At 39.7% G+C, this 13224-nt stretch overlaps 1 protein-coding gene, 1 non-coding gene and 1 pseudogene across 3 annotated transcripts; 1 reads left to right on the plus strand and 2 right to left on the minus strand.

The window, feature by feature from the left end:
- Positions 1-2: 2 nt before the first annotated feature.
- Positions 3-73, minus strand: TRNAG-GCC (transfer RNA glycine (anticodon GCC)). The gene has a single exon. It is a non-coding gene; the product is annotated as a tRNA-Gly (tRNA).
- A 449-nt stretch (positions 74-522) lies between these two features.
- Positions 523-2704, plus strand: LOC137715672 (putative protein phosphatase 2C 26; annotated as a pseudogene). Its single transcript, XR_015960399.1, has 9 exons — positions 523-543; positions 744-850; positions 1010-1091; positions 1200-1278; positions 1370-1449; positions 1536-1633; positions 1945-2068; positions 2150-2232; positions 2334-2704. The product of XR_015960399.1 is annotated as a putative protein phosphatase 2C 26 (transcript).
- A 236-nt stretch (positions 2705-2940) lies between these two features.
- Positions 2941-5516, minus strand: LOC137716229 (uncharacterized). The gene is made up of 2 exons (XM_068455654.2): positions 4359-5516; positions 2941-3559 (listed from the first exon to the last, which is right to left on the minus strand). The coding sequence occupies exons 1-2, from the start codon at positions 5139-5141 to the stop codon at positions 3344-3346; spliced, it is 999 nt and encodes a 332-aa protein (XP_068311755.2). The 5' UTR covers positions 5142-5516; the 3' UTR covers positions 2941-3343.
- Positions 5517-13224: the final 7708 nt, after the last annotated feature.

Consider the following 13224-nt stretch of genomic DNA (forward strand, 5'->3'; position numbering starts at 1 on the left):
TATGCACCAGCCGGGAATCGAACCCGGGTCTGTACCGTGGCAGGGTACTATTCTACCACTAGACCACTGGTGCTTTGTTGGTACTTTAGAGGAAAAGACACTAAATTGCTTTCGGGTAATGCTCACACACCCGTTTTAGCCTATTACACACTCCCTTGTCTTTTCCTATGGAATTGAATAAATCAAATAAAAACAGCGGCCAAAATAAAATAGAATTGTGTGAGAAGCTAAAAAAATATGTATTTATCATTTTACAAAATACTTTTGTTGGTTTATGACAACAAATTTTTTTTTTTTTCATGACGTATATTTCACTGTCTAAACATCACAACATGCATCATTGTTTTCTTAATATACATTTAAACATTATATTTGCAGAAGAAAAAAAATCAGATTAGTATCATTTAATCATGTATATGTATGAAATAAATTAATAATTTTGATAGTAACTAATATTTATACGATCAAAAATACGTTAATTACAACAAAGTGAACAATGACGTGCAACTAAAAGATGGACACATGTATTATCCCAAGAAAAAGGTAAGTACTTTTCCACTTTGGATTTTAATTGAAGAGGTTTTAGGGATTTTAATTGAAGGATCTTACACCTTGCAATTCTACCATTTATGGGGATTGGAAGGGATAAGATTCTTGACGTCTAATCCATCTTCTACCTTGAATTATCTAATTCAGTTCAATCCTAGATGCTAAACGAGACCTGCGTGTACTATACTTGATACTCTATATTTTTTTGTGTGTTGAAAAAGGTTGAAAAAGGTGGGGAAGATGCTTTCTTTGTGAGCAGCTACAATGGGGGAGTTCTTGCTATTGCTGATGGTGTTTCTGCGTATGGAGCTTATGTTGGCTTGCTTATCTACCCTATGACGTTTTACGATTCGAAAAAGAACAAGAAATCCAGGGAAATTTGGTTTAAGAAACTCCAAGGACACATAATTCATCTGTTGATTTCGGAAGTTCTGATCTTCTCATTTTTTTGGCTTGGCAGTTGCGCTGAACAGGATGTGGATCCTTCATTGTTCCCCAAAGAATTGATGGCCAACGTCTCAAATCTTGTGGGAGATGAGAAGGTAGTTTCTCTCAAAACCAAAGTACCACTTTCACTTTGTTAAGTAGATTTTCGAGCTTGTGCAAATTTCGTGTTTGCTAAGAAACACTATGCATGTCCTGCATAGCAGGTGAACAACAATCCTCAGATTCTGATAGGAAAGGCACATGCTTATACAGTTGTAACTCCTTGACAGGTTCTGCTACGGTGTAAGTTCATCATTTCGATCAAGAAATCTTCGCTGTAGTTTGCCACATTTGTTCAAGAGATTCTTACTTTAGCTTTCCTTTATCTAAGTAGAATTATTGCCGTGCTGGAGAGGAATGGGACTCTGAAAATTACTAATGTCAGGGATTGCGGATTAAGGGTTATTTGTGAAGGTAACACCGGATGTTTTTCTTGTGCACAAGTTCTGATCAACTCTCGACTGCTTTATCTTCAAATGACATGTAAATGTGAATTGCAGGTAAAATTAATTTTTCCACATCTCCACAAGAACACTATTTCGATTGTCCATAGCAACTTAGTTAGGAGATCGTTGGCCAAACGTACCATGATGCGATGGTATTTACACCGATCTAACAGTACACAATTACTGTCAACATTTCTACTTCGAATCAACTCCACACACACATACACCAATACCTTAGGGAGCTTTATATCTCCTCTAGCTGCTCCCTACATTGAAACATAACGGATCTACGAATTTCGAGTGCTGGTATGAAAACAATCACTACTTCATAGTTGCATAGAGCCTACAACAAACGAATAAACAGATTTCCAAAACGTCTTGGATTTGCCCTAAATATAATTTTTTTTTTGTGATATGATGATTTTTGGTGAGTATGCCTGTGGAGTAATCTCTCCATTTGCAGGTTTCCAATGTTGAGCTGATGGAAGGAGATACCGTAGTTATGGGCTCCGACGGACTTTTTGACAACGCTTTCGACCGTGAAATAGTTTCGAGAGTGGCCGGATACAGAGACGTTGCTGAGGCTTGTATGTGTTTCCGCACTCAAGCAAATATGATTAGAGCTAGCGTAAGTTTTATGTTCTAACTGAAACTGATCTTAATGCTAGCTAAGGCATTAGCTAATTTGGCAAACAATCATTCATTGGATTCAAACTTTGATTCTCCCTACTCCATGGAGGCTAGATCAAGGGTAAGACAATCTATCCGACTTAACCAACTTCGAAATCATAATACTCTCTCTCGACAAAACATAATTACGTATTAATTCCCTTCCTCCGTTACACCTTTCAGGGTTTCGAGCCTCCTTTATGGAAGAAGATTCTCGGAATGAAGCTTACAGGCACGACCTATCTCGGTTTATACCATGACGATAAGGACCTCAATCTTCGATTTCATGACGGACCTGAGTTTTCTGTTGTGCAGGTGGAAAGCCGGATGATATCACTCTGATTGTTGGTCACGTTGTAGGCTTATGAAGCATTTTGGTCTCCTCCAAGAGATTGAAACTTCAAATACAAACATTCCCTTTTCCGGGTAGCCGTGGTTTCACGTCGATTTTCATCTGTTTTTTTATGGTCTTGTAACAGTGAAAGATCCACGGAAACTTACAGCAAGTGAAACTTTTGCATACACAAATTGTGCAAGCACAACTTTTGTGTCAATGTTTGGAAATGTTTTTCGAATGGCTAGTAGCTTCAAATAATTAAAAGCACTTCTAATAACGCCCGACAAAAAGATGTAAAGGCAAGTATGGATTATTTAGTGTGTTCAAAGTGCTTTTCCGAGAAGCACTTGAATTTTTGAACAGAAAGTGTCAAGAAAAGTAGGACCGATATGGCTCTAACATGAAGCAGAAATCAACAAAACGCCCCCAAAATTATTTTCGAGAGATCGAATATAATTCAAAACTTTATGACTGATTGATTGATTCATACAACAACAAGAAACCCAATGATGAAAAAGACTCCAAAGGGTTTCGTTCATGTAACACACTCTGAGGAATGAAAGAACAAAACATTTGATTTCTACTTTTATTCCAACAAAATCTGTGACCGGGAAAAAAATTATTAAAACAGATAACAATGCTGTAGTACAATTAATTTAACCTACACCAATGAATCCAACTCACCGGACTACCACTGCCCATTAACTAGACTGGAGTCAGGTATGAAAAAAATTCCGATCGACTTTCTTACCCTGTTACTCATCCTTTGTGTGAAGCAACTCTGATTGTCCATTATACAGGCTACAGATGTATCGCTAATGCAACGGAAAAATCTCGTTTGTCTTTAGAGGTCTCTTCAGGTTACAGTGCCGCTGTTACTACTACCATTGAGATCTTGGAAGAAGGTTTTTGAGGCTTCATATGTAGACCAGCAGATGGCAGCAGCCGGGGCATGGAAAAGCATTCTCGGAGCCCACCCCCTCACCAGCCCTTTGTATCCATCCTTTCTCACTATTGTTCTGAAAACATCACTTATTGAACCACTTTTAAATCTGTCACATCCGCAAATACCCTGTACAACAAATCCATGTTAAGAAAAGCAGAAAAGCTTCAGACAGGTTTGCATTCATACAAGTATTTAAACCTTCAATCAAATCATCCAACGCCTAGTAATACCATCACAACTAAAGGTATGTGAATCATTGGAAGAATCAACGGATATAGTAATTCAATTACAACTACAGGCATATGAATCATCAGTTACCATAATTCCATTACAACTAAGGCCTATGATGTATCAGTCATTCGTTCCAATTCTTAATAGTATGTTGTCCAACCAGACTAACTAATCGTGATTGTGACACAGAATCCCACTTTCAAGAGACCGCTTAAACAGGACTATACATAAAAAAGGATACAATCACTGAATAGCATAAGAGAGCGCTTTAACCAATCGACTTTTGACAAGATTATTTGGTCTCTCAGCCCCATATTACCTCTTTACATGAGAAAAAGAAAAACACACTATGCAAGCACAAACATCCAGTCCACATAACAATAACCTAGGATTTCATCAGTAGACAAATTTTGCTAAAACCTACAAAACAGAACTACCACCTTATTGCTATGGAACATCTCCATTAGATGCTGGGAATCGAAAAGATCACACGACTAAGCAATCAGTGTCAACATTTTCTTAGTAACTACAGGCTATCAATTATCGCCAAGCCTAGTACCGTGGGCTTGAAACTAGCAGGGAATTAAAGTGATTGATTGTATAATGAAACTAAAAGGTTATCAATTGCATCCGAATGTATGTAAATCAAACCAACAAGTGAATCTTAATATGGAAAGGCCAACAATTACCATACCTGACACTGTAATTGAGTTTTCACCACATCAAGCGGCGTAGTAACTACCGAAGCCAACCCCCCAGCGGCAGCACCAGCAGTGGCATGAACAATCAACCGCTCGTCGTCCGCATGCTCCGACGAAATCTCATTCAAAGCCCTCTTTGCCGCCTCATACGTCGCGAAATGCACCGCCGTGTACGGCGCATTCATCAGCACCGTCGTTCTGTACGACGCGTAAAACGCCCTAACCCCGTCTTCCCTGAACACCTTCCGCACACAATCCCACACCCCCTTGTACGGGCTGTGCAAATTAGTCCCCAGCTGCAGCCTTTGCTTCACCATATCCATCGGGGTAAAAACGGCGTCGCTCGCCACCGTTGCAAACACGCCGGAAATTGCGTGGGCGCCCGGGTTGTTCGGGTTCCCGCCCGAGAAATACTTCTTGCACATCTCGTACATCGAGAAGTAGACGGCGTGCGCCGGTCCCGCGCCGAGGCCCATGGCTCCAATACCGCGGTATAGCGCGGCAGGTCCCTCGGACTTTAAAATTGACCCGAGGGCCTGCCGGACCCCGACGGACTTAATCGGGCACGACCCGAGAGCTTGCATATGGGTTTTAACGGTGTCGACCGGGAACATAGCCATATGTTCGACCATGCCGGCAATCGAACCGGCGATCATGAACTGCCAGTAGTGTAGGCCGTCGTGGGGCGAGACAGTGGGGGTTGGGACGTAATCCTGCGGCTTCGAAACCGGGTGAAAGTCCGGGTTTTGGAACTTGGCGGTGGCGTCGGTGGCCATGGGGAGTGAGAAAGCGGCGGCCGGCGAGATGGGTCGTCGGAAAGTTTGGTTTTGGAAATGGGTTCGGGTCGGATTAGGATAAATTGATTGATTTGGTGTTGGGTTGGAGTCGATTGGGATTTTATCTCCATAAACTGGGGTTTATCAAAGGAGAGAGGTTGAAGATTGCATCTTTCGGATTTAATAGTGTCTGAAAGAAAAAAGGCGGTGTGGGGTTACTGAGCCAACAACAACGAAAGGTAGGTTGGGATACAATATGAATTGGGAGATTTGGGTAATTAGGGTTCCAGAGAAATCGGATTTTAGGGTTTTTTTTTTTTTTTTTTCAGAAAAAAAAAAAAAATGATTTTTCTCCCTACTTCGTGGAGAGTAATTAAGATTTTAAGAGATTATGTTTCTGATTTTAAGGCCTGCAGGAATGGGAAAATGGGCTGCTTTTCCCTTGTTATTATTTTAAGCCCACATCTGACTGGGTTCTGCCTCTTTCCTTGCCGAAGGATGTTGGAGATTTTCCAGCTCACTTCAGTTTGTGAGAGTTTTATAGGACAGTGAGTTAGAAAATATGGTACATTAAAGCAACGAACACCATCTTGTATAGACGAGGAAGTTTAGTAGCAAAGGAGATTGTGCAGTTAAAAGTGGTTAACAACATTAATTCTTACACACACAGTTCTATACAAACAATGATATTAAATAAAGAATCCTCTTCTGTTTTCGAAAAACATGATGCCCATATGATATAATAAAATTCTTTATACATGCATACGAGATACCATAAGGGCCCAATATCTCAATATCAGCTTTATCTAATGCTTTGGATGAGACTTCATATACGAAACATAGGAACAAAATTATAATAAGATTGTTTTCAACGACATTAGAGTTGGACTTTAGGTTAAGCTTTTTAGGGCTGGTTTGGTATTACTGTACTTTGAAAAAAAACTGTTTTTGCTGTGCTGTGAGAATAAGCAGCTGTGAAATAAAGTAGCAGAATGTTTGGTAAATTTTTTTGTAAAAGTGCTTTTGGAAGAAAAAAAAAAGCAGTATGATAGTGTTTAGTAAATTTTTTTGTAAAACAATTGTGACCATGTGAAATGATCAAAAAGGGTATAATGAAATGACCAAAAAGGGTATAATACTATATTATTATTATGATATTTTATTTAATATTATTATTTTTATGTGAGGATTTTGTGTGGCCGTGGGGCCCACACCCCATTTCCCTTATCCCCGTGTCTTCATTTCCCTCTACACTCCCGAACTCTCTCGAAAACTCTCAGCTCTTTCTCTCTCTCTGCACTCTCTCCTCCACCGAGACAACCCTGCACACAAACCTTCGATCTCAAACCATCTCACCACCATATTATCATCATCTCCACCCCTACGAATTTAACCCCAAGTTTGGGTTCCAGGAATCGTGTTTTGGGTGCTGGGGATAAGAAAATCTAAGAACTCAAATCCTTGAGCTCTCTGGCAAGAATCAGGACAAAATCAGTCCTTTCCCTTCTGCCCATTTCCCCCCTCTCTCAGATTTCTCAATCCCGAAACAACAAAACAAACCCACCTCTTGGATCTCATCGCCCCTCCCTCCTCTACATATCCCTCCCCCACCATTCCCATTCCTCCTTCAGATCCCACCTCCCCATTTCCCCATTTCCCCATTTCCCCATTCCCAATTCCCATATCTCTGCGGGAATCAAAACAAAGAGCTCACTCTGCTTTTGCTTTGCTTCACCGCACACTCCAATGACTTCCTTCACTGTCCCCTGTCCTAAGACGTGCGCCGCCCCCGTTACCCGCCTCGATTCCTCCGCCGACCTCTTGGATCTCATCGCCCCTCCCACCTCTACATATCCGGTGAAATAAGAATATCAACTATGAAAATTCGATCTTCAACTCAGCAAGAAGGAGAAACGGAGGAGGGTATTTTTGAGATTGTGAAAATTTCATTAAATTCTAGTATTCACCCGCCTCTTCTGGTTTTGAGAAGCAGCAACTTTTCAACTTAAAATAACAGTGACTTTGAAAATAAGCAGGGTTACCAAACAAAAAAAATTTTACTCTAGCTTTTTTTCATCCCTACTTTTTCTTTAAGCACCTCAATGTCAAACCAGGGTTTATTGCGTACTCTGGTTTTCTTTTTAAGAAAACAAAGATGTGAGTTGTAAGACGCTCCTTGATCCTTAAAAACTGTTTCACATAATACAATCAACAATTAATTTAGAATCGCCTTCAGCACAGTGTTCTCTAAAGTTCTTCTACCATTCTTGAGAGAATCCTATCAGTCATCCTATATAGGAAGTGGCAATCCATGAAGTGATGTTGAATATTATTCCAAACAGCTAGAGCTATTTTACTTTTACTTCTTGTACTAAAAATAGAGCATGTATTAAGTGGAAGATAAACAAATTTGAATAAATTAAGATTTTTAACCATTGCACAAGCCTCATGTTTCAGAAGATTCCTAATTTTCTACTATATATGCTATTGACTGTTTGATAATGTCACATAAACCTCTTCTCTTCAGGGAAGCATATTATTTCCCTATTTTTTATAGTTAAGTCAGAAATTAATGTTAAAAATTATTTTTCCAAAGCTTATTCCCTTCGTTTCTCAAAAATTTCCGTAGTTTATACAATTTCCGTTTTAAAACTTTATGGAGTTAACAAGGAAAATAAAACGAAACCATAGCATAAACTATCACTATCTGACGTGTAAGATTGAGCAATGAAGGCTTACCAATTGAGTTAGGGATTCGTAGTATAGTTATACTAATTACCTAATAGAGTGACTCGTAATTACCTATGCAAAATTTAACTTTTAATTTTTCAGACCTCTCATGTACCGTCAAAATTATGGTTAATCCACTAAATCCTAGTAACTTTAGGATTCTATTCCCTGCTCTCCAAGCAACTTACCAAAACCCTAATCCTGTCAGTAATTCCTACAAGCATCAGGAGTTTTAAATCCCTAATCTCTGATTAACTTACCAATATCCCTGTACTCGTCGGAACCTATAAGTACCCAAGTAACAATCCACTCAAAAATCTCACGATCACTTGCTCAAACCAAAACAACTACAGGGAGAAGAAACAAACTGCGCTGGTTCTTGTCCGATCGAAACCACAAGAAAACAGACAACATTAATTCACTTGACTCAGTCTCTTCTGGTGTTACCTTAGCTATGGAGAATAATTCCCTTGTGCCATTCGGCTTCCGCTTCAAACCCACCGATCAAGAGCTCGTGGGCCACTTTCTCTACAACTTTTTGGAGAACATACCGCTAATGTCGCTGTACAACACCCTAATACATATGTGCAACATCTTCGGCAACAAATCAGAACCCTCAGAGATTTGGGAAGCCTATGGAGGAACTCAACTTGCTGATGATCAACCAGCCTTGTATTTCTTCTCCGAGCTCAAGAGGCTAAACCCTAAGGGTACCAACATCGATCGCAAGATGGGACGTGGAGGTACTTGGACTGGAAAAGCAGCCACCGTACGGGTTGAGGGGATAGTTGATGGGAGGCCTACCGACATCGGACTAAAAAGAACATTTCGGTACGAGAACGAAGGTTCGGAGGACCACAAGAGGTGGCTGTTAGATGAATATAGTCATTTTGCTGGTCCTAGGAATAACAAGAGTAATTTTAGCTACGATTTTAATGTTGCACTTTGTCGGTTGAGGAAGAAGGAAGGGTCCAGAATTAACAAAAGAAAGTGTTCGACTTCATCATTATCAAAGGATCAACTGCCGAATTCGAAGAAGCAGCGCAGTACAAACAAAAAGATGAAAAAAGAAGATGATCACGTGGTGTCAAAGGGTTCATCATCACAAAATATCAATGTGATTAATCTTGCTGAAGAGGAGGCACCACAAGGCAGTTCTTGTTTAAGTAGTGAGATCGTGGCCGTGAGAGAGATCAAAAAGTTTACAGATGCAGATGATGTTGTTTATGATCATGATCTCCTTGATGAAACACTCACCGTCGATGAATTATTGCCTGTGCTAGAAGCTTCCGGGATCGTTTCTGGTGAAGCAGTAGAAGAGCAAGCTTTGAATCCAATTATGTTAGAGGAGTTTACTCCTGAAACCCAAGAACTGCCTCTGCCAGCAGCTTCTGTAGTTGCTGCAGAAGGAGCCGTAGGACAGAAAGCTTGGGATCCAAGTTTGTTAGACGAATATTGGCTTGCTGAAACCCAACAAGAGCCTTTTCCGACTACGACTGGAATGTTTCCTTATTTAGAGGAAGCTTGCAATCCAAGTACCTTTGAGAACGTGGTCGACCAATCATTATTGGACATCAACTATTGGAATAATTCGTTTATGGATGATCAGTTCATGTCACCATAGTTTGATCGGCTTTAATTTCTTCTATTAGTACATTTTGTGTTTCTTCAATTTCAATGATGAACTAACTTTGTTTGTTCTATAAGTTGAGTCTTAAGTCGTCATTCCTTTGCTTTACATGTTAACGGTTTCCTTTTAATTTGCAAGTTCTTGTTGGCTGCTTAATTTATCATGTTTAGGAAACATAGCATTCGCATTTTGATAACAAAAAATTTAAGCGTAAGCAGGTAAAGAGTTAATTTGCAGGAAATCAATCATTTATTCTTCAATTGAATACAAGTCAGGTACTAATTGTACTGAAATTCTTTCAACCCCATAAAATTGGATACACCGCCATTGTCAAATTTCAGAATTCCTCTACCTAAGTAGAACAGATGGAATGTAACATACAACAAACACAATGCGATTAGAGTGGCAACAGGGAAAAAATTATTTCACTGAAGCCGGTAAGATTTAAACAATATTTCACACTTGTTTCCTACAATGTGCCATCAGGCAAATATGACGATGACTCCTCTAAATTATTTGATCAAACAATAAGAACAATCATGCACTTGTTTGCTTCTCCTTTGTAGTAAGTCAATAAAATGTTTCTGCATAGCGGAGCTGGAGCTGTAAGTACATTACCTCAGCTCCACGTCTGAGGCCTGAGATAGCTTCTGCTGGGCGACTGATCATTATCTGCAGCTATAGTTGGTAATTGATCCCTTTGTCCCAGTTCAACACTACTGTGAACAGCAGAGTTACGCTTCTATCTGATGCGATGAAACTAAATTTCTTTGTGCAATCATCATCTTACTTCTTGATTGCATCCATATACATTGTTATTATCTTTCCAGTATCATTTTGTTGATCAACTGATGGATTACGAACTATAAAATCTGATGTTTCTTCCTGCAGGTACGGTCATTCAAAGCTTGACCTTCATCTATTCCGGCAGGTGTGTGTTGGATATAAGTCAACAATCTGTGATAAAATTATATATGCTAATAAATAATGAATGCGAATAGGAAATTAACACTAGAGTATGAATAACGAAATAATATTGAACAGAAATATAGAAGATCGAGGCTTGCGTACCGCAATGTCCTTGAAATAGAAATTTCTTCCCTACTCAGTGCTTGTAGTTCTACGGACGTCTGCTTCACCAAGATTCAACGATCAAGTCAGAATTCCAGCACCGAAAAAATTGACTTCTGGCGAATTTCGATATGGTTCTCTCAGTAAGGATGTTTTGGATTATAAAAGAAAAATTGTTTTTTCTGTATTCTAAATGCCATGCAGATGGATGTATATATAATATGATTATGCATGTTCGCAACAGGTACGAGGAAGGGATGCATCTGTTGGGAGAGATCTTCTCATAGAGGTGTTTTCTTTGTGCGTTTTTTCACACTTCAAACTTCATTTGAAAAGATGAGCCTGTTGGTAAAAAAAAAAAAATTAATTAATTAAATTCGAAATTAATTAAAAATAATTATTTAAATCCGAAAATAATTAATTGATTTAATTATTAGAGCCCATCTTTTGATAATTAATTATACATTAATTAATACACCCCAAAGCTCAACCCCAAGGGTGAGCCCAATTTTAGTCCCTAAGGCCTATCACTCCAATCACTTTCTATAAGGGACAACCTTATAAAGTGAGAAAACCTTTTGGGAATGACCAATGTGGGACAATGAAATTTCTACTCAAAATTTCCAACAGTGTGGACAACCAGCAGAATACTTGGTGTACAGGTATAACTTTCTATTAGTCCGTAGCAGCAAAGGCATGTGTGCAGGGTCCAATTTCCCAGCAACATTCTCATCCTTCATGAAGTTCCACATGTAGTAGGTGTAGTTCTCGAGCGAACGAGTTCTTGGCATTCAACTAGGGTTGGGCAAACGGGTCTTGGGCCTGCGGGTAGGGGCGGGTATAGGCGGGTCGGGGCGGGTACGGGGCGGGTTCTGTTTTTAAATAGGGGAAACGGGGCGGGGTGGGCCTAGGTAATGGCATTCTAGGGTCGGGCCGGTTCCAGATTTATAGAAAAACGGGGCCCCGAACCGGCCCGTTTGTAATTGAAATGGACGGCCCAGATTGAAAATAAACATACCTTCCAATCATGACCGTTGGTTTTAGGTTTTGCCCTAATAGAGTCTTTGCTCTCTCTCGATCGACCTCGACCTTTCCGTCTCTCATCCTCGATTTTCTTCTTGAAGTCTGACATCACTTCACTGTCTCTGAAGTCCGACATCACCTCTCCGTCTCTGAAGTCCGACCTCACCTCGACCTCGACCTCTCCGTCTTTACTCCCTCTCGACCTCGACCTCGATCTTCTTCTTGATTGTTCTCCTCGACATCTCATCCTAGACCTAGGCACCCGCACAACCCATCTTCCCGATTCTTGTTCACTCTTTCCCGACGACATCACCGCCGTCGCGATCATGAGGTTTGGTTTTTAGTTTATACGCATTTTGCTTTTTGTTCAGTTTCCCATACCAAATTCTGCATCTCTATCGTTTTGCAAGTTGTGCGTTTTGCTTTTCTTCTTCCATTCTCGCATTCGGTCGTCCCCTTTCAAGTCTCACTTTGTGTCCTTTTCAGCTCTTCGTTTATTCACTCAACGCCGAATCAGTGTAAGGGTTTTCAACTTTTGATTTTTCTTTTGTTTAAACTGAAAAGTTTGATTTTGATAGATTCGAAAGTATACAAAAGTTGAATCTTTATTTGGGTGAATTTTTAAACCCAGTTTCGCTTATGGATTTTCATGGGTGGTTAAATTGAATTTGGAGGTTTTTATGTGGTCTCAGATGGAAACAGTTATAGTCTTATAGAAGAGATGCAGGATATGAACAGGGTGGAATGTTTTCTATTATTATTATTTTTTTAAAATCAATTTGGGGTTTTGTTTGGTTTTGCTAATTTTGTGCTGTTGAAGCCAGCGATTTGTCTACATATTGAACAAGAGACAATGAAACTGATATGATGTTTTTTTTTTGTTTAAAATTGAAGAGCCTTTGCCTTCCATCTGTTTTCTCTCTCTGGAATTTCCTTTCTCAGCGTTTTTCAGGCTTATGGTATATACTTTGTTTTTTTGTTTTATTTTTTTGGTTCATGATTGGTTTTGCAGGTTTTGTTTGTATAGAGGAGACGGTAACTTGGCTGGTGCATCGTCTGTTTTCAGTCGAGGGTGAGGTTTAGTTTGTTACGTGGGAGCATCTTTATCTGTTCATTTGTCATGTTTTAATTGGATTAAATTTTAGGTTGTCCAAATTATAAGCTATGTTGTATTCTCATATATCAGTTTGGTTGGCTCTTATGTTTATGATGGTTCTGATATAGTAGTTCGATTAAATTTTAGGTTCTCCAAATTATAAGCTGCGTTTATTTTGATATATCAATTTGGTTGCCTCTTATGTTTTGTGCAGATTGCAATCTGTGCAGTTTTGTGCAGATTGCAATCTGTGAATATGTACAATTTTTTTTTCTTTCAAACAACCAAAAAAAAATAAAAAATGGACCCGTGGACCCGGCCCGAACCGGCCTGTTTCAACCACGCCGGGTAATGTCCGGTTCTTATATTAAAAAATGTAATCCCCGGCCCGGCCCGCCCCGTTCCCTTTGAACCTAGGTCCGGTCCGGTCCCTTCAAAATTGGGCCCGGCCCGGCCCGTGCCCAGCCCTACATTCAACTTGGTCTTAACCTCCTCACTTTCAGCTTTGTACCTCTCTGCCTTCTGTACAATCT

Source organism: Pyrus communis, chromosome 3 (assembly GCF_041283825.1).
Source record: "Pyrus communis isolate YQ-2024b chromosome 3, ASM4128382v1, whole genome shotgun sequence".
NCBI lineage: Eukaryota > Viridiplantae > Streptophyta > Magnoliopsida > Rosales > Rosaceae > Pyrus > Pyrus communis.

Excerpts from the sequence above, each read along its gene's own strand:
- LOC137716229 (XM_068455654.2), bottom strand. The coding sequence starts at position 5,141 with ATGGCCACCGACGCCACCGCCAAGTTCCAAAACCCGGACTTTCACCCG. Across the intron at positions 3,560-4,358 it reads AAACTCAATTACAGTGTCAG|GGTATTTGCGGATGTGACAG; the intron begins GTATGGTAATTG and ends TTTGTTGTACAG.